This window comes from Gorilla gorilla, chromosome 1 (genome assembly GCF_029281585.2).
Source record: "Gorilla gorilla gorilla isolate KB3781 chromosome 1, NHGRI_mGorGor1-v2.1_pri, whole genome shotgun sequence".
NCBI lineage: Eukaryota > Metazoa > Chordata > Mammalia > Primates > Hominidae > Gorilla > Gorilla gorilla.
Window position 1 is genome coordinate 73,959,648 of NC_073224.2, and position 24,907 is coordinate 73,984,554.

At 43.9% G+C, this 24,907-nt stretch overlaps 1 protein-coding gene across 8 annotated transcripts in view; it reads right to left on the minus strand.

Moving 5' to 3' along the window:
* Positions 1-23,586, minus strand: part of NPL (N-acetylneuraminate pyruvate lyase) — a 41,275-nt gene extending 17,689 nt beyond the window's left edge. For 2 of the 8 annotated variants that reach the window (XM_063710301.1, XM_063710308.1), the window contains exons 1-7: positions 23,056-23,409; positions 21,532-21,636; positions 20,590-20,644; positions 18,439-18,522; positions 9,139-9,212; positions 6,682-6,769; positions 696-753 (exon numbers count right to left, since the gene is read on the minus strand). In XM_063710301.1, the coding sequence (XP_063566371.1) occupies positions 696-753; positions 6,682-6,769; positions 9,139-9,212; positions 18,439-18,506 (288 nt within the window). In that variant the 5' untranslated portion in view covers positions 18,507-18,522; positions 20,590-20,644; positions 21,532-21,636; positions 23,056-23,409. The other 6 variants (XR_010135260.1, XM_031002345.3, XM_031002343.3 and 3 more) reach the window with 6 other exon arrangements.
* Between the last annotated feature and the right edge of the window lie 1,321 nt (positions 23,587-24,907).

The following is a 24,907-nucleotide window of genomic DNA, read 5'->3' on the forward strand; positions in this document are numbered from 1 at the left end:
TGTGTGCCTTCTTTTCTTAACCAATTCACCCAGGCCTCAGAAACACCACACCACCTGCTTTTCTGCCAGGAACTTTAACCCCTTCCTCTCTTGCCTCTGCTCCACTTAACCTGCTAATCTCTAAAGTGGGAGCAATCCAATTGTCTCTGTTCTTGTTCCTATATTCTGGCTAAAGAGTGTACCCAGAAAAAAAAAATTCCACAACTGTGCTGAAGGGTGGTATGACAAATTTATAACTTACAACTTAAGTTGGTCTTCAGCACCACCAAGCAATCCTTTTGTGTTTTAGCTCCCTCCTTTCTCCAATGCAGAATTCACATTTGCCATTCTTCAAGCCTTTACTCTATCCTTTGTCCCTCTGTGCCCTGCAGATGGCACTGCCTTCTACTTCCCAGAGAAAACTGAAATTGGCTCAGTTCTGCTCCTTACCTGCAAACTCAGCTACAGCTGCATCCATCCTTACTCTCCTTGGAGGAAGGTGCTTCCATCTCCTATCCTACAGTCATCATCACCTGGAGCTACAACCTTTTCTTTATGGCTCAATGCCTGCTTCTATGCAGTGAGCCCCTGAGATCCCACACCTTATTTTTTCAGGCACACCATCTACTACATAGCAAATATAGTACTGATTTTAACTGCAGCATAAAAATGGAGGCCCCTTGAATGGTCTCTCCCAGATGGAACTGCATACATACCAGTTCCTGTGACTCCTTCAAGCTCAGTGCTCCTACGTGAATTATCACCTGATCCAGCCTGCAAAAGAAAAAACACTGCTGCATCGCTTAGAGTTTAGAGGCATGCAGAAGGGCTGCACTATCCTGGTTTGGGCTGGTTTTAGCAGTTATCTGATGCCTTATTAATCTCACTTATTAAGTTCTATAGCAATATATTTAATCTACCTAAAGGGGCTTATGGTAATCTTTTTAACCTAGGTCATTGATATCAAAGTCTTGTCATGTTACTGAGAGGTTGGTTGTGATTTGACTGTGCCTAGGATGATTCTGATTTCACAGCAGAGAATATTCAGCCCCCAAAGGAGGTATTTAAAGGCAAGGTTAAAATGGTATTCATTTCTTCCTTTCTGTAGGAATACAGCCATTTCTGCAATGACTTCATTTAGAGCCAGTGGGAAGGTGGTATGTTTATACAGTATCATGGAGGTTTCATGTTACCAACAGCAGAAATATATGCTGAAAATCGTTAAGTGTGTACAGAAATGGGATTCATCTCTCATTAAGTTAGAGGCAGAGGATCACAAAGATAATTTAGTCCAAGCCCATTATCTTAAATTGGAGTCTGTAGAAATTCGTCTTATATACATGCTTACAAAAAACACTTCTAAGTTGTGATAAAACACACAAAATTTAAAAATCAATTATAGGTTAGGTGCAGTGGCTCATATCTATAATCCCAGCAGTTTGGGAGGCTGAGGTGGGCAGATTGCGTGAGCTCAGGAGTTCAAGACCAGCCTGGGCAACATGGCAAAACCCCATCTCTACCCAAAATACAAAAAATTAGCCAAGTGTGGTGGTGTGTGCCTGTAGTCCCAGCTACTTGGGGGCTGAGATGGGAGAATAGCTTGAACCCAGGAGGCGGAAGCTGCAGTGAGCCAAGGTCACACCACTGCACCCCAGGCTGGGCAACAGAGCAAGACCATGTTTCAAAAAATAATTAAAAATAAAAATAAATAATAAATTCTAATGGAAAGAAATGACCTAGTTTAATCATGTTTAGAATCAATTTATGTGTCAGATATTACATATGATTTTTGTAAGTAAATGATATTGCATATATTTACATAAAAGTGCTTTGCATAGATCTGGCACTGGCTAATATTTGTTGACTTAGATCAAATGTAAATTTAAAAAAAATCAAGATGCCAATGGTGAATCAAGCACTAGGGAAGAAATCTAATTGAGAGGTGGTACAACATAGCTGTTAAGAACTTGTATCCCAGAGTTAGAGTCTTGAGCTTGAATCCTGACTGTTATGAACCAGCTGTGAACTCCTCAGAAAGGCACTTAACACCTTTACACCTCAATTTCCTGGAATAATTCAGATAATAACGTTACCTGTCTCACAGGGCTATTGTAAGGATTATGTGAGTTCATGCAGGTAAAACACAGCATGGTACATGGCACAGTAAATGCTTAATAAATATTAGCAGTTATTACTGTTAAGCCTTAAGAATAGAGACTTAAAGAAAAAAAAACAAGTTTGGGAGGAAAAAAAGAGAAAAAAGAATAGAGCCTTTTAATGCTGCAAAAATACAGAAAACAGTAAAGATAAAGAATCATTAGGGATTTTAAAAAATGTCTAGGGAATAGAATTTAAGGTTCAACCAAGCAGAACTTGAAAAGCAATAATTGATTAATCAATACATGAGTACTTATTTTGGTTAAGCATTGTTTTAGATGCTGTATTTGGTGGTATCGCATAAATGAAGATAGGTATGATACTGGGATATTTTCGGTTGGAGAGAAAAATAAAGAGTTTCCTCAAAGAGTAAAACCAGGAACTAGTCCTGTGAGAAGTGAATTCACTATAAAAAGCAATTTCCTATTTTGCAAATCTCCTCAGAATTTGGCCAAAAGGGGATATTTGTTCTGATACCCCGATGTTCATTTTTGGGGGTATACCATGTTCCCATCTGGGGAGAGAGAGGCCACAGTGAGACTGGTCATCTCAAAGTGGGATTAATAATGTTCAGCTGTGAATGCAGTCATCCCAGTGAATCTTCTGAAGGACCTTGAATAACACATGCCCTCATGAGACAGAGACACCACATTCCTGTTTAGGCCCAATCACAGAGTCCTCCAGGGGTTCTTGGCTAGCTATGTCTTAGGTAAAACAGGACCTAGCTGAGAAGTGACATGATCAGGTTTGTATTTTTAAAGGATAATAGAAGACTTCTGAATGGAGAAAGGAGGGCTGACTGACCTGTTGAACTCTCACCAGCAGTTTTATTGCACGATCCCTCCCTTCACTACCCCTTTCTCTTGGTTTAGGTGAAGCCAATCATCCATTTGCTCTTCCTCTTTCTCCTGGGCTGCTAGGCACAGCTACCACTGTTGGAAATTTAAAATACACATTTCCTAGTAATCTCCCAATCCAGGAGGAGGCTCCAACGAGCCTTCTGGCTGTCATGACTCATTTCTCTGGAGTGGCTACTCCAAATCTTGACTATTCCTGTCAAGTTCTAAATTCTACCCAACTCCTTGTTCTGGGCAGATGTCCTAGAGTCCCAGAGACCAAAGATGAAGAAGCTTTCACACACAGACTCCCTTATCCTTCCTTCTCTCCACCTGTGTGTGGGGCTATATCACCATTTGCTTTCCTCCTAGCTTCTCAGCTTTTTTTTTTTTTGTTTTTTTTTTTTAAGATGGAGTCTCACTCTGTCGCCCAGGCTAGAGTGCAGTGGTGCAATCTCAGCTCACTGCAACCTCCACCTCCAGGGTACAAGTGATTCTCCTGCCTCAGCCTCCTGATTAGCTGGGATTACAGGTAACTGACACCATGTCCGGCTATTTTTTTTGTATTTTTAGTAGAGACGGGGTTTTGTCAGGTTGGCCAGGTTGGTCTCAAACTTCTGACCTCAGGTGATCTGCCTACCTTGGCCTCCCAAAGTGCTGGGATTACAGGTGTGAGCCACTGTGCCAGGCCTTCAGCTGTCTTCTAAAGCTACTCTGTCTACTTTGGGTTGTGTGGATGGTCCCCAACTTATGATGGTTTGACCTTAAAATGGGGTGAAAGCATCATTACACTCCCTGACTTATGACAGGGTTATGTCTTTAAAACCCAATGTAAATTGTAAGTTGAATGAATTTCTGATCAATCCATCAGGATGTAATGCTGTCATCAGTGGAGGAGCATCTGTATGTCAAACCCCTAGCCAAATCCCCCTATCCAAGACCTTCCATCAAAGGTATCAATTCACCACTTTTTTTTTTTTTTTTTTTTTTTTAAGACAGGGTTTTGCTCTGTCACCCAGGCTGGACTACAGTAGTGTGATTTTGGCTCACTGCAACCTCTGTCACCCTGGGCTCAAGTGATCCTCCTGCCTCAGCCTCCCAAGTGGCTGGGACCACAGGGGCATACCACTATGCCTGGCTAATTATTATTTTTATTTTTTATAGAGACAGGGTCTCTGTATGTTGTCCAGGCTGGTCCTGATCTCCTGGGCTTAAGCAATCTGCCTGCCTTGGTCTCCCAAAGTGCTGGGATTACAGGCATGAGCCACTGCCCCCCAGCCAAGGTTTACCAGTCTTTTCTGTATCTTTAATCTCTTCTTCCATGGCAGTGTCCTTTCAGCATAGAAACACGCTCAACATTTTTCCACTTAACAAAACTACCCTTCTTTCAATCTTGCCTATTCCTTCCTTTCTAATGTATGACTCCATCTCTCCTTCCCTTTGCCAGAAAACTTTTTGTGAGGATCAGCTGCACTTACCGCTCCTACTTGCAGATGTCTGCTGCATTCTATAACTCAACTGCAGTCTGGCTTCTCTACAATAACCTGACTGGCCCTGCTCTTTCAGAGGTCATCAGTGACTTCCTATGATGTGTCAAACCTAGTGGTCTTCTCAGTCTTTCGTGTGCTGACTTTCATGGCATCTAATAGTTATTATAACAAACATTATAATGAACATAGCATCTACTGCATCTAAATAGTTACAATGAATTCTTACATTAGTGTGAATGTGTTATGTGAACTGTGCCTGCCAGGCACTGTTCTAATCCTCACTACAACCTCATAAGTGAGGTATGATTATTACTTCTATTTTAGGGATGAAGCACACAGAAGTTAGGTGATGTGCCTGAGTTCCCAGAGCTAATAAGCAGAGCTGGGCCTCTAACTCAGGCAGTTGGGCTCTATGGCCCCTGCTACACTGACAGTCTCTGAAATCATTCTCTTCCCTGGCTGCAGTGACAGGACTCACTCCCAACTGGCCTCCTACCCTCTGAGGGCTTTCTGTCTCTGCCTACTTCCCTGTCCCTCATTTTTGGTACTGTTCTTTTTTTTTTTTTGAGATGGAGTCTCACTCTGTCACTCAGGCTGGAGTGCAGTGGCGTGATCTCGGCTCATTGCAAGCTCCACCTCCCAGGTTCACGCCATTCTCCTGCCTCAGCCTCCTGAGTAGCTGGGACTACAGGTGCTTGCCACCACGCCCGGCTAATTTTTTTTTTTTTTGTATTTTTAGTAGAGACGGGGTTTCATCCTGTTAGCCAGGATGGTCTCGATCTCCTGACCTCGTGATCTGCCCGCCTTGGCCTCCCAAAGTGCTGGGATTACAGGCGTGAGCCACCATGCCTGGCCAGTACTGTTCTTAATGTGTGCCCTTAGCCCTCCTGTTTTCACATTCTGCCCATGGTCCTTAATATTTTTGGACCCTAGATCTCACGAAATTAACTGAAAGCTGATGACTCACCAGAAAATGCTTCTGTGGATATGCACTCAAATTTGGCACATAATTTCAGAGTACTGGAGCTGCCCTGAAGCCATTAAGGATTCCCAAGGTCATCATGGGCTTCACACTGACAACTTCTGCTCACTTGGAACTTACCTCCAATCTTTTACCTCCACCTAAGACAACATCAATTACTCCCTTTTTGTTTATACATTCATCAGAAGGGTTGGGGTGTTAGTTTTCATGATCTAACACCCCTACCAGATGGTCAGCAACCTGAAGGCAGAGCCCTTACTTTATACTGCTGGTGCCTAGCACAGTACATAACATATAACAATGTAACAGACAAATCAATAAAACTTAGTTGGCCGGGTGTGGTGGCTTACACCTGTAATCCCAACACTTTGGGAGGCCAAGACCGGTGGATCACGAAATCAGGAGATCAAGACCATCCTGACTAACACAGTGAAACCCCATCTCTATTAAAAATACAAAAAATTAGCCAGGTGTGGTGGCATGCGCCTGTAGTCCCAGCTACTCGGGAGGCTGAGGCAGGAGAATTGCTTGAACCCCGGAGGCGGAGGTTGCAGCGAGCTGAGATCGCACTGCACTCCAGCCTGGGCGACAGAGCAAGACTCTTGTCTCAAGAAAAACAAAAACAAAAACAAAAAAACAAACTTAGTTAAACTGGAAGTGCTTATGGAACTGATACTATCCTGTTTGTTCAACCATGGCATGAATTGGGTGTTACAAAAATATATCACTGCATGGAAGTTTATGGGCTACAGAAAGTCCTCCAACAGCGCAAGAGGAAGCACCATAAAAGAGCGCATTGAGTTGGATGCACAGAGACCTGTCAGGAGAAGTGGGCCAATACAAGCATCAGGCGCTCATCCCAAGAAGGGAAGGGGTGTGAGTTGCTCAGTGGAAGAGTCAAGTGACCAGCAGAGTCCGTCACCACCCTCCCCTCTTACCTTTCAGCCCAAAGACGGGTAACTGTGAGGGGACTGGCCTTGTAGATAGGTAAGAAGCAGTTTCCCAGTGGAACCTCTGGGTGGCAGGTGTGTCTAGCAGTTTGGCTGCCCTTCTGCACAGAAAGGGAAGGGGCTCTTCTCCAAGAAGCCAGGATCCCAGAGGCCCTGCTCATCTTCCCACCAGCTGACCTCAAGCCCCGGCTCTGACCAGAAAGCAGGGAGGGCGTATCCTCTGGGGAAGAGGCTCACTGAATACAGCTGTTGCCAAAGGGCATTTTTATCCTCATGCAGCCACTCACTTGTCCTTCCCTTTTGTCACCCACTCCTCTGCAACCTGGCGACGCTCTGAGACGCTCAGGGACAGGCCTTCTCCTGTTGTGCCATTCACTGTTCAAACAAAGAGTAAGTCAGCAGGACCAAGGAGCACCTCTGCTTCTCCAACCCCGAGTCTGAAAGTGCAGGGTCAGAAACCGCTGCACTGAGGATGGTCAGGAGGGGAAAATGCCATGTTTCCATTTTCACTTCAGACTCCATCTTTTTTCCACTTTCACCTTGTCAAAGGCAGTGGGAAGGTTAATTGTGACTTGTAATTATAAATCTGACCTTGATATTAGGGACAGTCAGCAAATATTTTAAATAAAGACAGAGATGACTGCCCACATTTTATGTCAATCTCCAAACACACTACCCAGTTTTATATCTGGGCTTGAATGGCAGGGAAATCAACACTATCTAGTACCAGGATGTCAAATAAGTGGGAGTTACTCATGCGGGTGCTTTTGTATACTACAGATCTCAAACTATCTCCATTTACAGTTTGACATGATGGTAGTGCTCTAGGACAACTCGTTTTTTAGATAAATATTTCATAAATAAGCACAAAGGATATTAATATTTCTTATACCAAGTGCTCTTACATATCCACTTACTCTCACAACAACCCAGCAAAGTAGAAATTATTTTTCTCATTTACAGATGAAAAGATAAAGTCTGAAACAGTAAATAATTTAAGTTTGAATCCAGAGTTGTGTGATTCCAAAACTCATCATCTTTCCTCTTTTCCTTCTACTACAATTTCTTTTTTATTTCATTTTTTTGAGACAGAATTTTGCTCTTGTCGCCCAGGCTGGAGGGCAGTGGCGCCATCTTGGCTCACTGCAACCTCTGCCTCCCAGGTTCAAGTGATTCTCCTGCCTCAGCCTCCTGAGTAACCGGGATAACAGGGACCCACCACCATGCCCAGCTAAGTTTTTGTATTTTTAGTAGAGATGGGGTTTTGCCATGTTGGGCAGGCTGGTCTTGAACTCCTGACCTCAGGTGATCTGCCCGCCTCAGCCTCCCAAAGTGCTGGGATTACTGGTGTGAGCCACCACACCTGGCCTACTACAATCATTTCTTAATGGATCACAGAAAGATGCCTATGGCAGTAGGATACATTACTGAGGTCTCATGCATATGGTGGCACTCTGAATCTCTAAGCACTGAGCACTGGGTTGGAAGAAGGGAGGTTGGGGAGGCAGGGGAGGGAAGTCGGAAAGTATTTTTAACCACTTCTTTGAGGTCTTGACTTCAAGTATACTCTGGTCATAGGGATATTCCTGCTTTTTCCTCATACCCAGGGGAGATCTGCTGCCCTTTGTTGAGTAAGAATCTGCCTTCTCCACTATGGCTCAGTGCTGTAGAGGGACATTGAGTGGTTTTGTAATCAGGTCTCAGTTTTGACCTGTGGCCCAGGACACTTTTTCCACACAAGTTTTAATCTGCTCTGATTATTAATACCAGGTACCTCTGGCTCTGGAGGGGCTCCTGTTGGTAGAGCAGTAGGTCAGGACCAAGGTGTAGTGTTCTCAGAATAAAAATGCATCCAAGGGTCCGAGAGCCCAGAACACTAAGCAAGGGACAGCTCAATCGCAGGTAAGTATAGCTGTCAGGCTTAAAATGTTCAAGATCTAATTTTTTAAACTTTCACTTCTATGAAATAAAAGGGGATAACTACTAGTCCTGTGATTTCTTTGTGTGCTACACTTAGAGTCTTTCTTCCATTCACAATTTGAAAGGCCAGGAGAAGACAGAATAAAGCCCATTCTTAAGAGAGAGAAGAGGCTGGGCGCAGTGGCTCACACCTGTAATCCCAGAATTTTGGGAGGCTGGGGCAGGCAGATCACCTGAGGTCAGGAGTTCGAGACCAGCCTGTCCAATATGGCAAGACCCTGTCTCTACTAAAAATACAAAAATTAGCCAGGTGTCGTGGTGTGCGCCTATAGTCCGGCTACCCAGGAGGCTGAGGCAGGAGAATTGCTTGAACCCGGGAGGTAGAGGTTGCAGTGAGCTGATGGTGCCACTGCATTCCAGCCCGGGGGAGACAGAGCAAGACTCCATCTCAATAAATAAATAAACAAAAGAGAGAAGAGGGTTTAGTTGTTACTTAAGAGGGTTTAGTTGTTACTCTACCACTTCTTGGCTGAATGGCCTGGGGCAACCTAGAGTACATCTGAGTCATATATTTTCATCTCCAAATGGGGATAAAAAATAATACCTTATGTGTTGGCACACTATCAAATGAGGTAATCTCTTGAGGTGCTTTGTAGGTCTAAGATTGGTGGGCCTACAAATTCACAAATTTTAGTTAGCTTAGCCAGGCTCCATCATAACCTGTGACACCATGACTGTGTGACCTCTTGGCTGGTAACCAGGTAAGATATACCTTCTAAAGACTGAGCTGGAGACATGCAGAGACATCCCCAAAGTTGACTTACCAAAAATGTTCTTCACTCCCTGTTCTTTCACAAGATAATCCACATACTGACCAATTACTGAAAAGTTGATTTCTCTAGAAGGCGTGGAAAAAAAGGCATATTTAGTCTTTTTCAGATTATTATTCAACAAATCCTCAGGTATATAAACTGCTCCCTCTTGCTAATAGTTATTAAAAATCCACTCAATTTGTGAAATTCTTAGCCTGCTGTAAATAATGCCTGAGTTTTTTTCCCCCTCTGAATCTGGTGATTTCTTCACTCAGCCATGTATGCCTCACTTCTATGAGCAAAACACTGTTAGTTATCAACAGAGGCTTTATATTTACACCTCATGACAAGCAGTATTTAAAAAGTAGTTACCGAACTATCTTTTGCCCAACACTCTCTCTTTAAAGTCCATATGGCCACACATCTTTTGCCCTTTTGGGGGAAGATTGATGGTTGCAGACATGGTTAAATGAGAACTTAACATTTGCCATTTGATCCCAAGTACTGGGATTACAAGTATGAGCCATCATGCCTGGCCTGTCCCTTCTTGCGTTTTCCCACCCTACTCTTAGGGTACTTAGGTCTATTTTCATCGCTGGAGGCCATTATCCATGATCAGTTATTAGGAAGTCATTACAGAGGATGGAAACATTCATTTCTTAGGCTCACAGGATAGGAAAAGTCAATCTTAATATTATAAGAATTTTAGCACTTAATATTTGGGACAAACATGGAGTCTTAAACCCATCTGTATTTGCTGGTTTTATATTGAACAAGGTTAGCAGTTAGAAAGGAACTTTGTCATCACTTTGCCTCTCAAAGGCGGAACAGCAGCATCAGCATCTGGGGGACATTATTAGACACATGGAATCCCAAGCCCCACACAGTCCGGCCCAGTTAGAATCTGAATTTTAACAAGATCGCAGTGTGATCTGCATGCACTTGGCAATTTGAGGCACACTAACCTTGTAAGGATCTGATGCTTAAGGTTAAGATCTCTTAAAATCATATTGATTTCAAAATCTAGAAACTGACTCCTCACAAGTTGTATTAGGCAACCTGTCCTCAATCAAAATGCAGGAGGGGAATGATGGGCAATGAAGAGTGAAATTCAAAGGAAAATGGTGCAGCAAGCCTGCGTTAAATGGTTACACTGTGCCCATGGTTACCCTGCCAAGAACACAGAGTGCTAGCTGGCTGCCACTGCACTTTTGTCTGTAGGGCCAGAGAATCCTAATTGAAGTTTGGCCTTATTAACATTCTTTTCACCTTTACCTACGGTAATTCCTTAAACAACAAAAACAAAAAAAAAAATCTGATGCATCTAGGAAACAAAGGCATCAAAATGTATATGTCAAAAGGAATAAGAACAAAATGAGGAAAGATAGAGAACAGCTGACTCAGTTTAAAAGGAAAGCTATTAAATGCAAAGAATGCACAGGCAATCATGCCTATAACAAGCTCAGAGAAAAGATAGCAGGCCTGAGCCTGCCACTTGGGAAAAGGTGTGTTAATGCAATTATAAAGCCTATAAGGGGAGCGAACTCCCTCATTATGGCACATGCCTCCATATCCTAACACTGCTCCCTCCTGACCTCAGTCTGCACCTGGAACAGCCCAGGTGTTCAGCAAAGGCTGGGCAAAGGAGTGGTGACGTGGGAACTTAACAATGATGAAATCACCACAAGCTCTGCCTTTACAAGCAGGTTAGCACCACGCTTGCATAATATTTTGAAATTTCACTATTACATTAATTAAAGAAGATAGTATATGTGATTAAAATAGCAAAATATAATGAAGGTTATGACTGAGGCAAAAAGTAATTGTATGGGGGCTCAGAAGAGGACTGATAAATGACAGCTAGGGAGGCTGGAAAGAAGACATTGGATAAATAGGACAAAACCCTATGTCCTCCTTCCCTCTAACTTTTTTTTTTTGGAGACAAGGTCTCACTCTGTCGCCCAGGCTGGAGTGCAGTGGTGTAATCGTGGCTCACTGCAAGCCTTGACCTCCTGGGCTCAAGTGATTCTCTTGCCTCAGCCTCCCAAGTAGCTGGGACCACAGGTGCAGCTAACTTGAAAATTTTGGGTAGAGATGAGACCTCACTATGTTGCCCAGACTGGTCTCGAACTCCTGGGGTCAAGCAATCCTCCTGCCTTAGCCTCCCAAAGTGTTGGGATTACAAGTGTGAGCCACTGAGCCCGACCCCTCCAACATTCTTGAGAGAGACTGTTTGCTTGGTCCTATTCTAGTATCATCCTCTTTTTAGGGAGTTGGCTGCACCCTTAGGCAGGTCTAGGCCAGTATGTGAAACTGGAAGCTCCTTTTTTCTCCATGAACTTCACAGTTTTGATGGCCTCAGTGGATAGTGCTTCAACCTACCCTCACCTCTCTCCCTCAGGCCTTGCTGGGAGGCAGGCTATTCAGCTGACAATTTCACTCAGGGTTAGAGGTCTAATGGGTTTTGCATTATCTGTCCCTTCAAGAAAGGAGAAAGTAGGTTGCTGCTTCTTATAAAATGCCCCTAACCTACAAGAATGACACTAATGGCAGAATTTTGGGGGCAGTGGTCATCATCCAGAAAATGTTCTTGGACTTAAGTCCTTTTGGAACTACCAGACCTCTTTAGAGAGATCTAGGTTGAAAAGGGGCTAACTCTAAATATGTTTGACTTTGACGATATTGTATTTTTTCTTTAAAAAAATGAGTATTTGAAAAGCCAGAAAAATCTAACAATGTCAGGGCTGCTGGGCATGGTGGCTCATGCCTGTAATCTCAGCACTTTGGGAGGCTGAGGTGGGTGGGTCACTTGAGGTCAAGAGTTTGAGACCAGGCTGGCCAACATGGTGAAATCCCGTCTCTACTAAAAATGCAAAAATGAGCCAGGCGTATTGGTGGGCACTTGTAATCTCAGCCTGTAATAGGGATGCTGAGGCAGGATTGCTTGAACCCGGGAGGTGGAGGTTGCAGTGAGCCAAGATAGCACCACTGCACTCCAGCCTGGGTGACAGAGCGAGACTCGGTCTCAAAAAAAAAAAAAAAAAAGCCAGGGCTACATTTCCATACAGCTGGAAATTAGAAAAAGCAGCAGTAGGCCCTACTTTAGAGGACTGGATGCCCCCAGGTCCCTCAGGCATTTCAGATCCCTGCCTGACTCTGCAGGTGCAAGTTTGCAGCCTTGGGCTGGGATGCTCAGCAGCTCCAGGCACAAGTGGGGGTGAAATCATCCAGGGCTGCTACCACATTTGTTACATAGGTACCCAAAAGGCAGGGTTAGGATGAAAATAATTCTCCTTGAGGATTCTGTCCGTTTTTGTTTTTTTTTTTTGAGACAGGGTCTTGCTCTGTCACCCAGGCTGGAATACAGTGGCATAATCACGGCTCACTACAGCCTCAATCTCCCAGGCTCAAGTGATCCTCTGGCCTCTGCCTCCCCAGTAGCTAGGACTACAGGTGTGTGCCACAACGCCCAGCTAATTTTTGTATTTTTTGTAGAGACAGGGTTTTACCAGGTTGCCCAGGCTGGTCTCAAACTCCTGGGCTCAAGCAATCTGCCTGCCTCGGCCTCCCAAAGTGCTGGAATTACAGGTGTGAGCCATCATGCCCAGCCTGTCCCTTCACTTGTTTTCCCACCCTACTCTGATGGTACCTAGGTCTATTTTCATCACCAGAGGCCATTAACCATGATCGGTTACCAGGAAGTCACTAGAGAGAATGGAAACAATGAGATTGGATTATTCTTCTGCCCACCCACTGGGCATTTGGAGCTCAGTGCTCACAGAAGTGAGTTGACAGAAGTCAATTCACTTGAATAGGCTGCACGGCACCTTCTCTTCTTTCATGAGCCCCAAGAACACATCTAACAACTGGGCACATCAGGGGAGAGTGACCCAGAACCAAATTCCATGCTTGCTGTAGTCATTTTTATATTTAAACCCAGTTTAATGTCTTAATTTCAATTCCTGGGGTTTCAGATTCTTTGCATTGGGTTTTGATTCATGCCTTGGGGCTTTTTTTTTTTTTTTTTTGGAGACAAGGTCTTGCTATGTTGTCTAGGCTGGCCTCAAACTCCTGAATTCAAGTAATCCTCCCACTTCAGCCTCCCAAGTAGCTGGGACTACAGATGTGTGCCACTGTGCCCCATTAATTTTATTTAACTTTTTTTTTTAATTACAGGAGCTATATAGTTTACTTTAGAAAGTACATACAATAAAAAAAGAAAACCCACTCAGGATATCTCTGGAGATGCTTCCTCTTAGTTTGATATTTTTCTATTCACAAATACACATTATATTTTCTTGTATAAATATGGCCGTATTAGACACAGTTTTATACTTTTCATTCAGCATTCTAATTTTAACATCTTCCCACATTTTTAGATGGTCCATTACTATACCGGCTAAACAACATTCTATTTTATGGATGAGTATAATTACTTTTTCTAATTGTCTGTTCTAATTCCTTTTTCTAATTGTCTGTTTTTAGACATTTAGTTTGCCCAAACTACAGAAGCGGAAGAAAGTCTTCTGTTCTTTTTGCCACAAATTGAGGTCCAGAGTGGGTGGATTGTGAAACTGCAGGTAGACTCTACAACTCTTCTCTTAGGGTAAAAGGGTAATAGAATTTTTCTGAAGTGGCTTTTCAGGGAGAAATCCCTATTGCTGCTTGTTTCCTCTCCTGGTGCACGAACCACCATGAAAGACTTTTACTTCATCTGAGAAGACAGAATCCACAGGACAGGCTATTTTCATACCTGACATGATGTGGTATGCATATCAGAAAATCTGATTTTCCATTTTCTTTTGCCTTTTATACATATCTCTCAGCATTCAATCAGATAGCAGTTATATGTACTCTTGGCAAAACAGCCACTGGTTATTTTAAAATTCTTTCAGCAGGAAGGCAGGCAGGGACTAACCTGCCCACCCTGTTGGAGGTGGAAAATGTTCTGTTCTGGGAGTCTGGGTCCCCTCGTCTCCCAAAGACTGTTAAAAAGACAATAATCTATGCCAGTCTGACTCTAGCAGGCCAGGCTTTTTCTCACTGGGGTAACAGATTTGTTTTTACCAGAGGGTATTATGAAGATTCCCCAGGGTGATGCCAAGAACATTTGAGGGAAAAAACACAACTTTCTTCTTGACATTTTAGATCTGAAATGGACTTTCTGGTCTAATGACTGTGAGCCTGCCCAAAGAAAAAGTGAGTTCTTAGAACAAATAAGGAAAGCAAGTCTTGGCTGGCGCAGCGGCTCATGCCTGTAATCCCAGCACCTTGGGAGGCCGAGACGGGCGGATCACTTGAGGTCAGGAGTTTGAGACCAGCCTGGCCAACATGATGAAACCCCGTCTCTACTAAAAACACAAAAATTAGCCGGGCAGGGTGGTGCATGCCTCTAATCCCAGCTACCCGGGAGGCTGAGGCAGGAGAATCACTTGAGCTTGGGAGGGGGATGTTGCAGTGAGTCGAGATTGTGCCACTGCACTCCCGCCTGCGGCGAGACTTTGTCTCAAAAAAAAAAAAAAAAAAAGCAAGTCTTTCATTAGACTTACTAGTGTATAAAAAGGCAAGGGTTGGATAGGTAGAGAAATCCTACCTTTCTAGCTGTGTGGCTTGGGGCAGCTGGGCTAGCCTTTAGGATCTCCGTTTCTTCAACTGCCAGGACAGAGATACCTATGGCTCCCTCACATAGCTGTTGTCAAGATTAAGTGGGAACATGTAAATGAAAATGCCCGCATGATGACTGACATAGCATCAATCAGTGTTCGCTTCCTTCCCTTTTTCTCGACTATCAGCACTAGTAATTCCTGCAGTATATTCACTCATAACAAAAGCTACCACAACTATGCCACATGCTTAAGATATAAGATAAATAAGATAATTTCTCAGTTCTTGTATATTATCGGCATTCAATATCTATTGCACAGGGCTAAGCAGCTCAAAGCCTGCTGGAAGACATAGACAAGTAACAAAAAGTTATTGTAATAATAAACAAATAATTCTGATGCAATACAAAAAGGGTGCTATGGGATCACAGGGGAAGAGTATGGACAGGGTGCTATAGAAGGGTCATCTAACTCCTTTTAAGAGAATTGGGGAAGAATTTCTAAGGATGGTTTTGATAGATGAGTAGAAGTGTTCAAGTGGAGCAAGAAAGAAGAGGATGGTGGTAGAAAAAGGCAGAGGAAAGAGAATGAGTAAAGGCATGAAAGGCAGAAGAGGTATGGTGACAAAGAAATGAAGCAGGAAAGGTAAACTGTGAAGGACTTCCTATGCCATCCCAGGGAGTCTGGGCTTAATCTTTAGACCGGCTCATCTCAGACTTTAATGTGCTAAAGAATCATCTGGGACACTGTTAAAATGCAGGACTGATCTGTAGTATGATATGGCCCGAGATTGTGCATTTCTACCAAGTTCCCATGGTGGTGGAGCAACTGGTCCATGGGCCATATGATGGGTAGCAAGGCTTAGACAAAAGAGAGTCAAAAGATTCCTAAAGAGGAGAGTGACATGATCAGATTTATTTACTAGGAAGCTCACTGAGCTACAGTGTGGACGATGGACTGGAATTATAGGTACTTTATACATTCTTATTTAATGGTGATCCCCACAATATCCCCAATGACATGAGAGGACTGCAGACTCTTAAGAGTTGGAAAGGGTCATAGAGATAATGTGGTTGAACTTTCTTTGGAGAATATGAAAGAGCTTTTTTTTTTTTTTTTTTTTGAGACATATTCTCGCTCTGTTGCCCAGGCTGGAGTGCAGTGGAATGGTCTTGGCTCACTGCAACCTCTGCATCCCAGGTTCAAGTGATTCTCCTGCCTCAGCCTCCCGAGTAGCTGGAACTACAGGTGCGCGCCACCACGCCAGGCTAATTTTTGTATTTTTAGTAGAGAGGCGGTTTCACCATGTTGACCAGGATGGTCTCGATCTCTTGACCTCGTGATCCACCCACCTCGGCCTCCCAAAGTGCTAGGATCACAGGCATGAGCCACCGTGCCCGGCCAAGAGAGCTCTTAAAAGGTGACAAGATCTCCCCAGGGTCGGAGAGCTAACTAGTGGCAAAGCTTGGGATCCAGGACTCACATCATTTCACTAAGATCTACTTACCCATGTTCTTTCTGCCAGCTACCCTACTCCAGGACATCAACTTATATGCAGAAAGCTGAATTGTTACTGAGCTTTCATTGGAATTGAGAAGAAAAAAGGATACAGGGAAATAGTCCTTGTTCAGCCACTCAGAATTATGGAGGATATGTATATGTACATGCCAGGTTAGAAGAACTCCCACAATGGCAGGTCACCTGGCAGTATTTCCAGGTATTAGATTCCATGTGCCCCTTCCTTCCATCTCATGTCTTAGAAACATGCTAGAAGTGCAGATTCCCTTGTGGGTAAGTACATTAAAGCCTACGTGTTCTTGGTGGGTGTTCCAAAGCTACTTTATACCTACAGGAATGTTTGCTGAAGCAGGTGGTGGGAGAAAATGGAACTAACATGGCTCACATGCCTACTCTGTGCTATACACTGACCTACACTATTTAATTTATTTCTTAAAGAGCCTACACATAATGCATTCTTTTTTTTTTTTTTTTTTTTTTTGATTTCACACCTTAGGAAAGTAAGGTTCCTAGAAGAAAAACGCAGAATTGATGAGAAAATAGTAAAATGGATGCAGCAGGACCACAGATTTTTGGGAAATGGAAAAAGATCCAGAAAAAGTCATTTTAGTTATCTCTATCATGGGATCTGGCCTTCCAGGGAAACGGCAAAACAGGGAGGAAGAACCCACTGACATTGTCCGTGGGTCCCTGATGAACAAACAAGACTGTTTTAAGAAGCCACTTCCAGGATAAGAGGGGTCTTATTAAAAGGTTAAATGCAGTGTTAGGAGATTACAGGAAGGATCTCACTCTGTAACAGGAAGTAAATCCTGCCGATTCATGCAATCACATGTCTTCTGTTTGATCTGCGAACAAGTGACTGATGCATTGAGAAACAGCTGATGCCAAGTCTTTCTTAAAACTTGTGGAAAGGGGAAGTAACAGAAAAAAAATTATTATTAACCAGCTGAGTAATCTAAATGCCGTATCAGCAAGAATCTTATTTAGACCTAGTAAGGACGTGATTTTTCATGGATCTTAGAAGCCAGAAGTCTTGGACTCATTGGAGGGTCTCTAAGGTAGAACTGCAAAATGGCCAACTTTGAAGGAGAATACTAAAAGACATAAGAAATTTCATCTCCTTTAAAAGGGTAAGATGAACGTTTATAAATTCAGCAACAGAAGACCAAAAAGAAAGTCCCTTGTAAAAGGTGTATTAAATACATCTTCCTTTTGCCTTTGCCTTATGACATAAAGGCAGTTCAAACTTTTTGACCTAAGTGCGTATTGACCCTGTGCTAAGCACTGTTGTATGAATTATCTCATTTAATGCTTATAATTCATTATGTAGGTATGATTATTATTATAATATTACACAGAAAGAAAGGAGAAGCTTAAATAAGCCAGCATTCTAACTTTTTGGCAGCCTGACTCCTCTGACAGGTCAAAAACATATAGATCCAGGAGGTGGATGAACTCTCTTTTGTCAGGGGTGATGTTCAAGGAGTTATACACAGTGCACGGCTCCCTATGTCACAGGGCCTTTTTGTTATCTGATTTTTTAGCAGAAGGACTGCCACTGTATTCATCTGGAGGTCAAAATACTTGCTTGGGGTAATGATTAGTCAACAATGGACTGTTGTTACTTCCCTTCCCCTGCTGCCCAACATCTAGTCAATGTTGAAATGAGGCTGTAAACAGGAAAAAAGAGTCCATCTTGCAGATAACCTCCCACTTTCCTCAGGGTAGGACATTTTTATCAAGTCTATGAACAGCCTGAAGTGGAATCATGCTGACGTCCAGAGACAGCATCCTGAGAGGGCCTAGGTCAGTGCTTGATATCCAATTATGCTAAAATGGGATTCTCATCCAATGCTACTGGCCCTGTTTAGAAAGGCCAAGGCTATGGTGAAATCCAAGGAGAATTTGCTCTGTGGTGCTACAGACACTGGGAGAAAGGCAAGCTGCCATTTCTCACCTTCTCCCTTTCTGCAAGGTGATATAGTGCTTCTCTGACTTTGGGGTCAGAGATATAATGCCTCCTCAGACTTGGGGATCAGAGACAGTGCAGAGGGATGACAGACAGAAGCTGCCTTTTGGCAACAGTTCTACAGAGGTGCAGGGTCTTAAGTGACTGTTGTTACAAAGAACTTCTCTCCTTTTTGGTTGAATGAGAACTGATCCCCTCAAGGCCCCAAATGATAGTTACCCATTCTCAGTCATTGGCGTGATGGTTGCAGCCACAAGACCCTGAAGTTTCTTCTTTGGGAAGGCCATTGAGCTGCTGGTAGGTCTGGAAAACATACAATTAATTTCTCTCTTTCTTCAAGGAATGTCAATGATAAAACTCCCAGGCAAAGTCCATTTCTAGTTTAGAACTGTAAAATGTGCTTACAAGTACACAAACACACAGAGCAAGTACAAGATGGTAAAATTTTAGAGCTTAATTCTATTGAGGAGGAAACTTTAAGACAGGAGAGGGTAGACTTGAGAAAATACTACGTGGACAGTCTCCCATTTTATCTATACAGATGATGGAAGCAATCTAAAACCTCAAAGGATAGAGGTTAACAGCAGCAGACCCAAGAAAGAGCTTGAACCTAACTCAGGTAAGTAAAACATACAGTGAATTATAGTCATGCCTCAGTATACACAGAAGATCAGTTCCAGGACCTTCGTGTATACCAAAATCCATGCCTACTCAAGTCACACAGTCAGCCCCAGCCTGGCATACGAGAATTCTGCATCCTGCAAATACTGATTTTCTATCCGTATTTGGTTGAAAAAAATCTGCGTAAATGGACCTGCACACTTCAAACCCACGTAATTCAAGGGTCAACTGTACTATTACTTAAACTGAAATATGGTCATAAAAGGGGACATTTTCTCTTTCCATTGTCTTCATTCTTAGAATCTCACCTAAAACAAGCCTGTCTTAAGGTCTCATCATGATTTACATAACTACCTTCAGATTTACCTATCTTTTCATATCCTAATTTTGCCCAGTTTTGTCCAGTTTTCCTAGTTCTAGTTAACCATGTAGACTGCATATTCACCTCCCTCTTCCCCACTACAGCAGGCTCCCAGGACAGGGATGTTTCATTTGCCTTTGCTCTCTGCAGTGAGCCCTCTGCTTGACACCAGGTGTTCAATGCAAGAGCGAAGAATATGTGGGTGACTGAACGAGGTGTTCAGACTGTGACTGGATGATGGCTTCCACAGATGGGTAGCACACTGCTGGAAGAGTCCAACTCACACCACTCATTTGGGGCCAAAGGATCTCTCACCATCTGGCAGAGAGTGTACCTGCTCATAATCAGTGTAAAAGACTCTGGATGGGCCACAAAAAGCAACAGAGCAGACTGGTTAACAGCCTCGGTTCCACAGGCAGACCACCTGGTTCAACTCGCAGCTCTGACATTTGCTAGTTCTAGAAGCGTTATTGTTTTTTGAGCTATAAGACATAAAAAGCCACAAATGCAATTTCAGACCACAAATTTAATGTCTAACAATTGAAAATGAAAATAAAATATAATCAGATAGTATTTGATGACAATTCTACAAAAGATAGTGGTCTTGTAGCAAATAAAGTGATGTCTGTAGGTGACCAACAAGAAGGGTATGCTATAGTTCTGACATTACTGGCACATTCAAAAACGCAATGCCCACTATACTTAAATCTAACCCACATAATGTAGTACTTAGTTATGAGCTATCTTGTTTTGTTTGCTCTTCTAATTGTTCATCTTATCTTCCCAAATAGGAGAATAAACTTCTGAAGTACAGAGACCATATCTTCTATTTTTCTTCCCCAAGAGTCTTGGCTCAGGTAAGCCCTTGAGAAACACTGACTGTTTTCAGTAGAAAGACAACACGATACTTTCCTTGCAAACAGACATGTTCTCAGCAAGAGTTGCTCCTAAAATCAAGACCAAGTCCTGCATGTAGCTTTGCTCTGTATTTCCTAGTTCAAACATGAGACTAAAAGCAGATTGGAAGTTTAGAAACATGAATCCAATAACCTGGCCCATGGGAAAACACAAGATAAGAAATCATAAGATGTGGCTCTAATCACTCTTTGAGCTTCATGTGACCACCCTCAGTACAATAAGCAGGCCACTTAGCCTCTGAGCCTTAAAGGCCCATAACCTAAGCCATCTCCCCACTGGAGGGATGTTTAAGCATCAAAGGAGATTGATGCTATGCCTGCTGTATATCTTCACCTAGCACTCCCACAAGCATCTCAACTTAACATGCCCAAAGGGAACCTGCCATCTCCTTTGTTCCTTACTGTAGAGGGGTGAGAGGGCCAGCTCTGGAGTCAGACCTCATGGATCTGCATCGTGGCTCCACCACTTACCAGGTAGGTGACCTTGAGCCCATTAAGTAACCTCTTTCTGCTTCAGTTTCCCCTTCTGTAAATGAGGATAATAGTAATTATATTTCATAGGGTTGAGAGAATTAAATGAACTAATTCATGTAAAGTGATTAACAACAATGCTAGGCACATAGTGAGTACGTGTTCAGTGCTCTCCATGAAGTCTTGCCTGATGTGTACAGGACAGTAGAAAATACTATCATGCCCTTACCAGCATCATCTTCCCAGTCATCTTTGCTCTGCTGGTGCCTCCTTTCCAACACTCACTACTCTTGTCTATTTAGGGACTAAGTCATTTCAATTCTGTTATCTTCTTCCCCTGCTATTCCTCCTTTCCTCCTTTCGCCTTTATAATTTTTCCCTTCGTTACCTCTTATCTAGACAAATAGGCAAAACCCCAGGTCCACAGGGCCCAAGAAGGTTCAAGTGATAAGAGCCCTGAGAGCTTGAGTCAGCATTAAACACCTCCTAAATCCAACACTACTAGGCTGTTCAGGCTAAATAAAACTCCGTAGTCTTGTGCTCTTGCCTGCATTTATTTGATACTAAGGACGGTAACACTGATGTTCTTAGAATCATCAGAAGCTCAAATTGGCAGTTTTATATGTCTTTGATGGAAAGAAATAAAATTAATTACCACAAATGTAGTTTGATTAGTTCAAAAATTCAAAACAAGGGGCCGTTGGGAGTGTAGGATAGGGGTTAGGAATCACTGTCCTAATCCCTCTTCTCTTCTTCAATCCACACCAGCTGTCAGATTAATCTTCCAGTAACACCAGCATTTCTGGTCTTGTCTTTGTCCTGTTTAGAAAATGCCAGTAGGCTAAAGACCCAGCTCCCTGGGGTCTGGGTCTCTACTGAAATCTTCGTGCCTGCACTGTACTTGCCCAGCTGAACAAACTGTTTGCTGTTCCTCCTACCTACCTTTCACTGTCTGTCTGCTTGCCTTTGTTTCTGTGGTTCTCTCACTTCAATCTCTTCGGTCTGATCAACTTTTAAAGCTCACTTTATCCATTCCAGCAGGTATAGCTTAAAAACAAAAACAAACAAAAACAAAAAAAACCTCTCATTTTAAAAACCAGGGGATTTCCTGATACCCCAGCCGAAAATAATTTCTTAAACCTCAGAATTCCCCCAAACAGTGGCTTTTCATTAAAAACCTTACATCAGAGTTATTAAGCAGGGTGGTTCTGGCTCCTCTCCTAGACTGTCTGCCATCTGGGGGCAATGGCAGCTTGGAAAATTTCTTTGCACAGATAACTACACTACGTAAAAGTTTGCTGCCTTTGCAAACTTTGAAACGCCTACAGGAAGAAATGGGATAAAAATGACTTTGGCCGGGCGCGGTGGCTCAAGCCTGTAATCCCAGCACTTTGGGAGGCCGAGGCGGGCGGATCACCTGAGGTCAGGAGTTCGAGACCAGCCTGGCCAACATGGCCAAACCCCGTCTCTACTAAAAATACAAAATTAGCCGGGCGTGGTGGCGGGCGCCTGTAGTCCCAGCTACTCGGGAGGCTGAGGCAGGAGAATGGCGTGAACCTGGGAGGTGGAGCTTGCAGTGAGCCGAGATAGCGCCACTGCAGTCCGGCCTGGGCGACAAGAGCGAGACTCCGTCTCAAAAACAACAACAACAACAAAAAAAGACTTTAACAGAGAATGATCAGTATTTTTAAGATTCAAGTTTTTAATAAACTTGGGAATGTTATGCTTTGAAGCATAACAGATAATTATCAATATTTTTAAGATTCAAGTTTTAGATAAACTTGGGAATGTTATGCTTTGAAGTTTTCAGAGCTAGTAGCTAAAGCGAATAGCTCAAATGTTCTCCAGCCTAAGGCTTAATGTGAATTTAGATTATTACTGAAACATTGGGAGGGGGTATTACTCTTGAAATCTTATACCTCCATCCACAGATAAGAACACTTAGTGCAAAGAATTAAAGCTGCCTAAGTCAAATTCTTTTTAAAATGGCAAAGTTGTTTTTCTAAGAGACAGAAAGTGGGGGCAGAATGTACCTCTGGGCAGAGAATATCTTGAGGGACAGGTACTCGGAGAAGAGGAGATACAAATAGGGATTTTTAAAAAAGCAGAAAACCACCAATTTCTCCTCAAGTGAAGGGGGGATGTATCAGGTTTAACTTTAAGCTCTCTTCTGCTCAATTGCTAACTCTATTTTGAGGAAAGGACCTTTGGAGACCCGGCAGATATGCTGTCTGCAAACAATCCGGGGGAGTAAGTTCTTCTGCCCCCGTCTGTCCCTACACTTTTCGCATTCACACCTTCCCCAGATCCGTTTCCCAGCGTATCTGCCTTCCCTCTTTCCTCCGGGTCCGTCAACGTCTCACCCACCCGCAAGTCAGGCCCCAGCGCCCCTCCGCCCGAACGCCCAGGTCGTCGGGCCGTCTGCGTCCGTCTGTCCTAGCCCGTGCCGTCGCGGGCCGCGCTCACCCAGGCCTCCGCTCTTGCCAGTGCCGCCACTCCGCCCGGTAGCCGCCGCCGCGCTTTATATCCGCTGCCGCCCGGCTCGGGCCCACGTGCCGCCACGCCAGGGAGCCTGGGGGTTGTAGTTCTGCGCCGCCGCCCGCGAGGCGCGCCCGGAACCGCTGGCCCGGAAACCCCGAAACGTTTTGCACACTGGAGTCTGCTCTTCCCCGGGTGTCACCTGAACCACATGGGCTGAAGTGACTCCGGCGCAGCGCCCCGGCTCCCCGAGGATCGGAAGCATCCGAACTGGCGGCCGGGTGCCGGAGAGCACGCGGCTCACCCGCGTCACGCCGAGTGCAAACCTCCCCCTGCCTCGTCTGCACGCCAGTCCTTCCCGCGTGCGGGCACCTCCTGGTCTCTGCTGCGTCTTAATTTTCCTTCTCTTGCGCAGGGCTCTGCAATCCTCGCTATCTCGTGGTTCTGCGTTGTGAGGTTTGGGCTGCTGTTTCCGAGGCGTACGGAGAATCCCAACTGCCCATCGGCGTTCAGGTCTCTTCGGGTTGACGCCGCTGTACCAGCCCTGCAGACTCTCGTGTTAAAGAGAGATGAGCGAATTTTAAAGTGAATTATCTACTCATACAGGAGCTTTCCTGGCTTCTTTTGGAGAACATTTGAAAGAGTTTTGAAAGGGAAAATTATTTTTAACCCAACCGCCTCTACTTTCAGGAGTATTAGGAGTCTTATTCTAGGATCATGTACTGTGTGAATAAATCAGGAACAGAGCCAGAGACAAGTCCTCAGTTTTCTCTTGCTGATGTGATTCCACCTCAATTTTCTATAAAAGGCGATGGCTGATGCTTATTATTACATTTAGAGAAACTAAATTGTTCAAAGGGCTTTCCAGTTTGCAAAGTGCTTTTAAATGTATTCTAATAGTTCTTCCATTGCACAGAGCACCAGAGATAATAGCTAATAAGTACTGTGTTCAGTGCTTACTCAGCCTGCACCGTTCTAGCCATTTTAACATTTAATTCATAAAATAACCCCATTGGTGGGTCCTGTTTTATAAATGTATATATTACAGATGAGCAAGGATCATTCCATTTTACAGATCAGAAACAGAAACAGATCAGAAACATTTTACAGATCAGTAATTTGCCAAAAGCCATAGAGCTGTTAAGCTGTGGTTTGATTTCTTTTTTTTTTATTTTTTTATTTTTTTAATTTTTTTATTGATCATTCTTGGGTGTTTCTCGCAGAGGGGGATTTGGCAGGGTCATAGGACAATAGTGGAGGGAAGGTCAGCAGATAAACAAGTGAACAAAGGTCTCTGGTTTTCCTAGGCAGAGGACCCTGCGGCCTTCCGCAGTGTTTGTGTCCCTGAGTACTTAAGATTAGGGAGTGGTGATGACTCTTAACGAGCATGCTGCCTTCAAGCATCTGTTTAACAAAGCACATCTTGCACCGCCCTTAATCCATTTAACCCTGAGTGGACACAGCACATGTTTCAGAGAGCACAGGGTTGGGGGTAAGGTCGCAGATCAACAGGATCCCAAGGCAGAATAATTTTTCTTGGTACAGAACAAAATGAAAAGTCTCCCATGTCTACTTCTCTCCACACGGACCGGGCAACCATCCGATTTCTCAATCTTTTCCCCACCCTTCCCGCCTTTCTATTCCACAAAACCGCCATTGTCATCATGGCCCGTCTCCAATGAGCCGCTGGGCACACCTCCCAGACGGGGTCGTGGCCGGGCAGAGGGGCTCCTCACTTCCCAGTAGGGGCGGCCGGGCAGAGGAGCCCCTCATCTCCCGGACGGGGCGGCTGGCCGGGCAGGGGGCTGGCCCCCCCACCTCCCTCCTGGACGGGGCGACT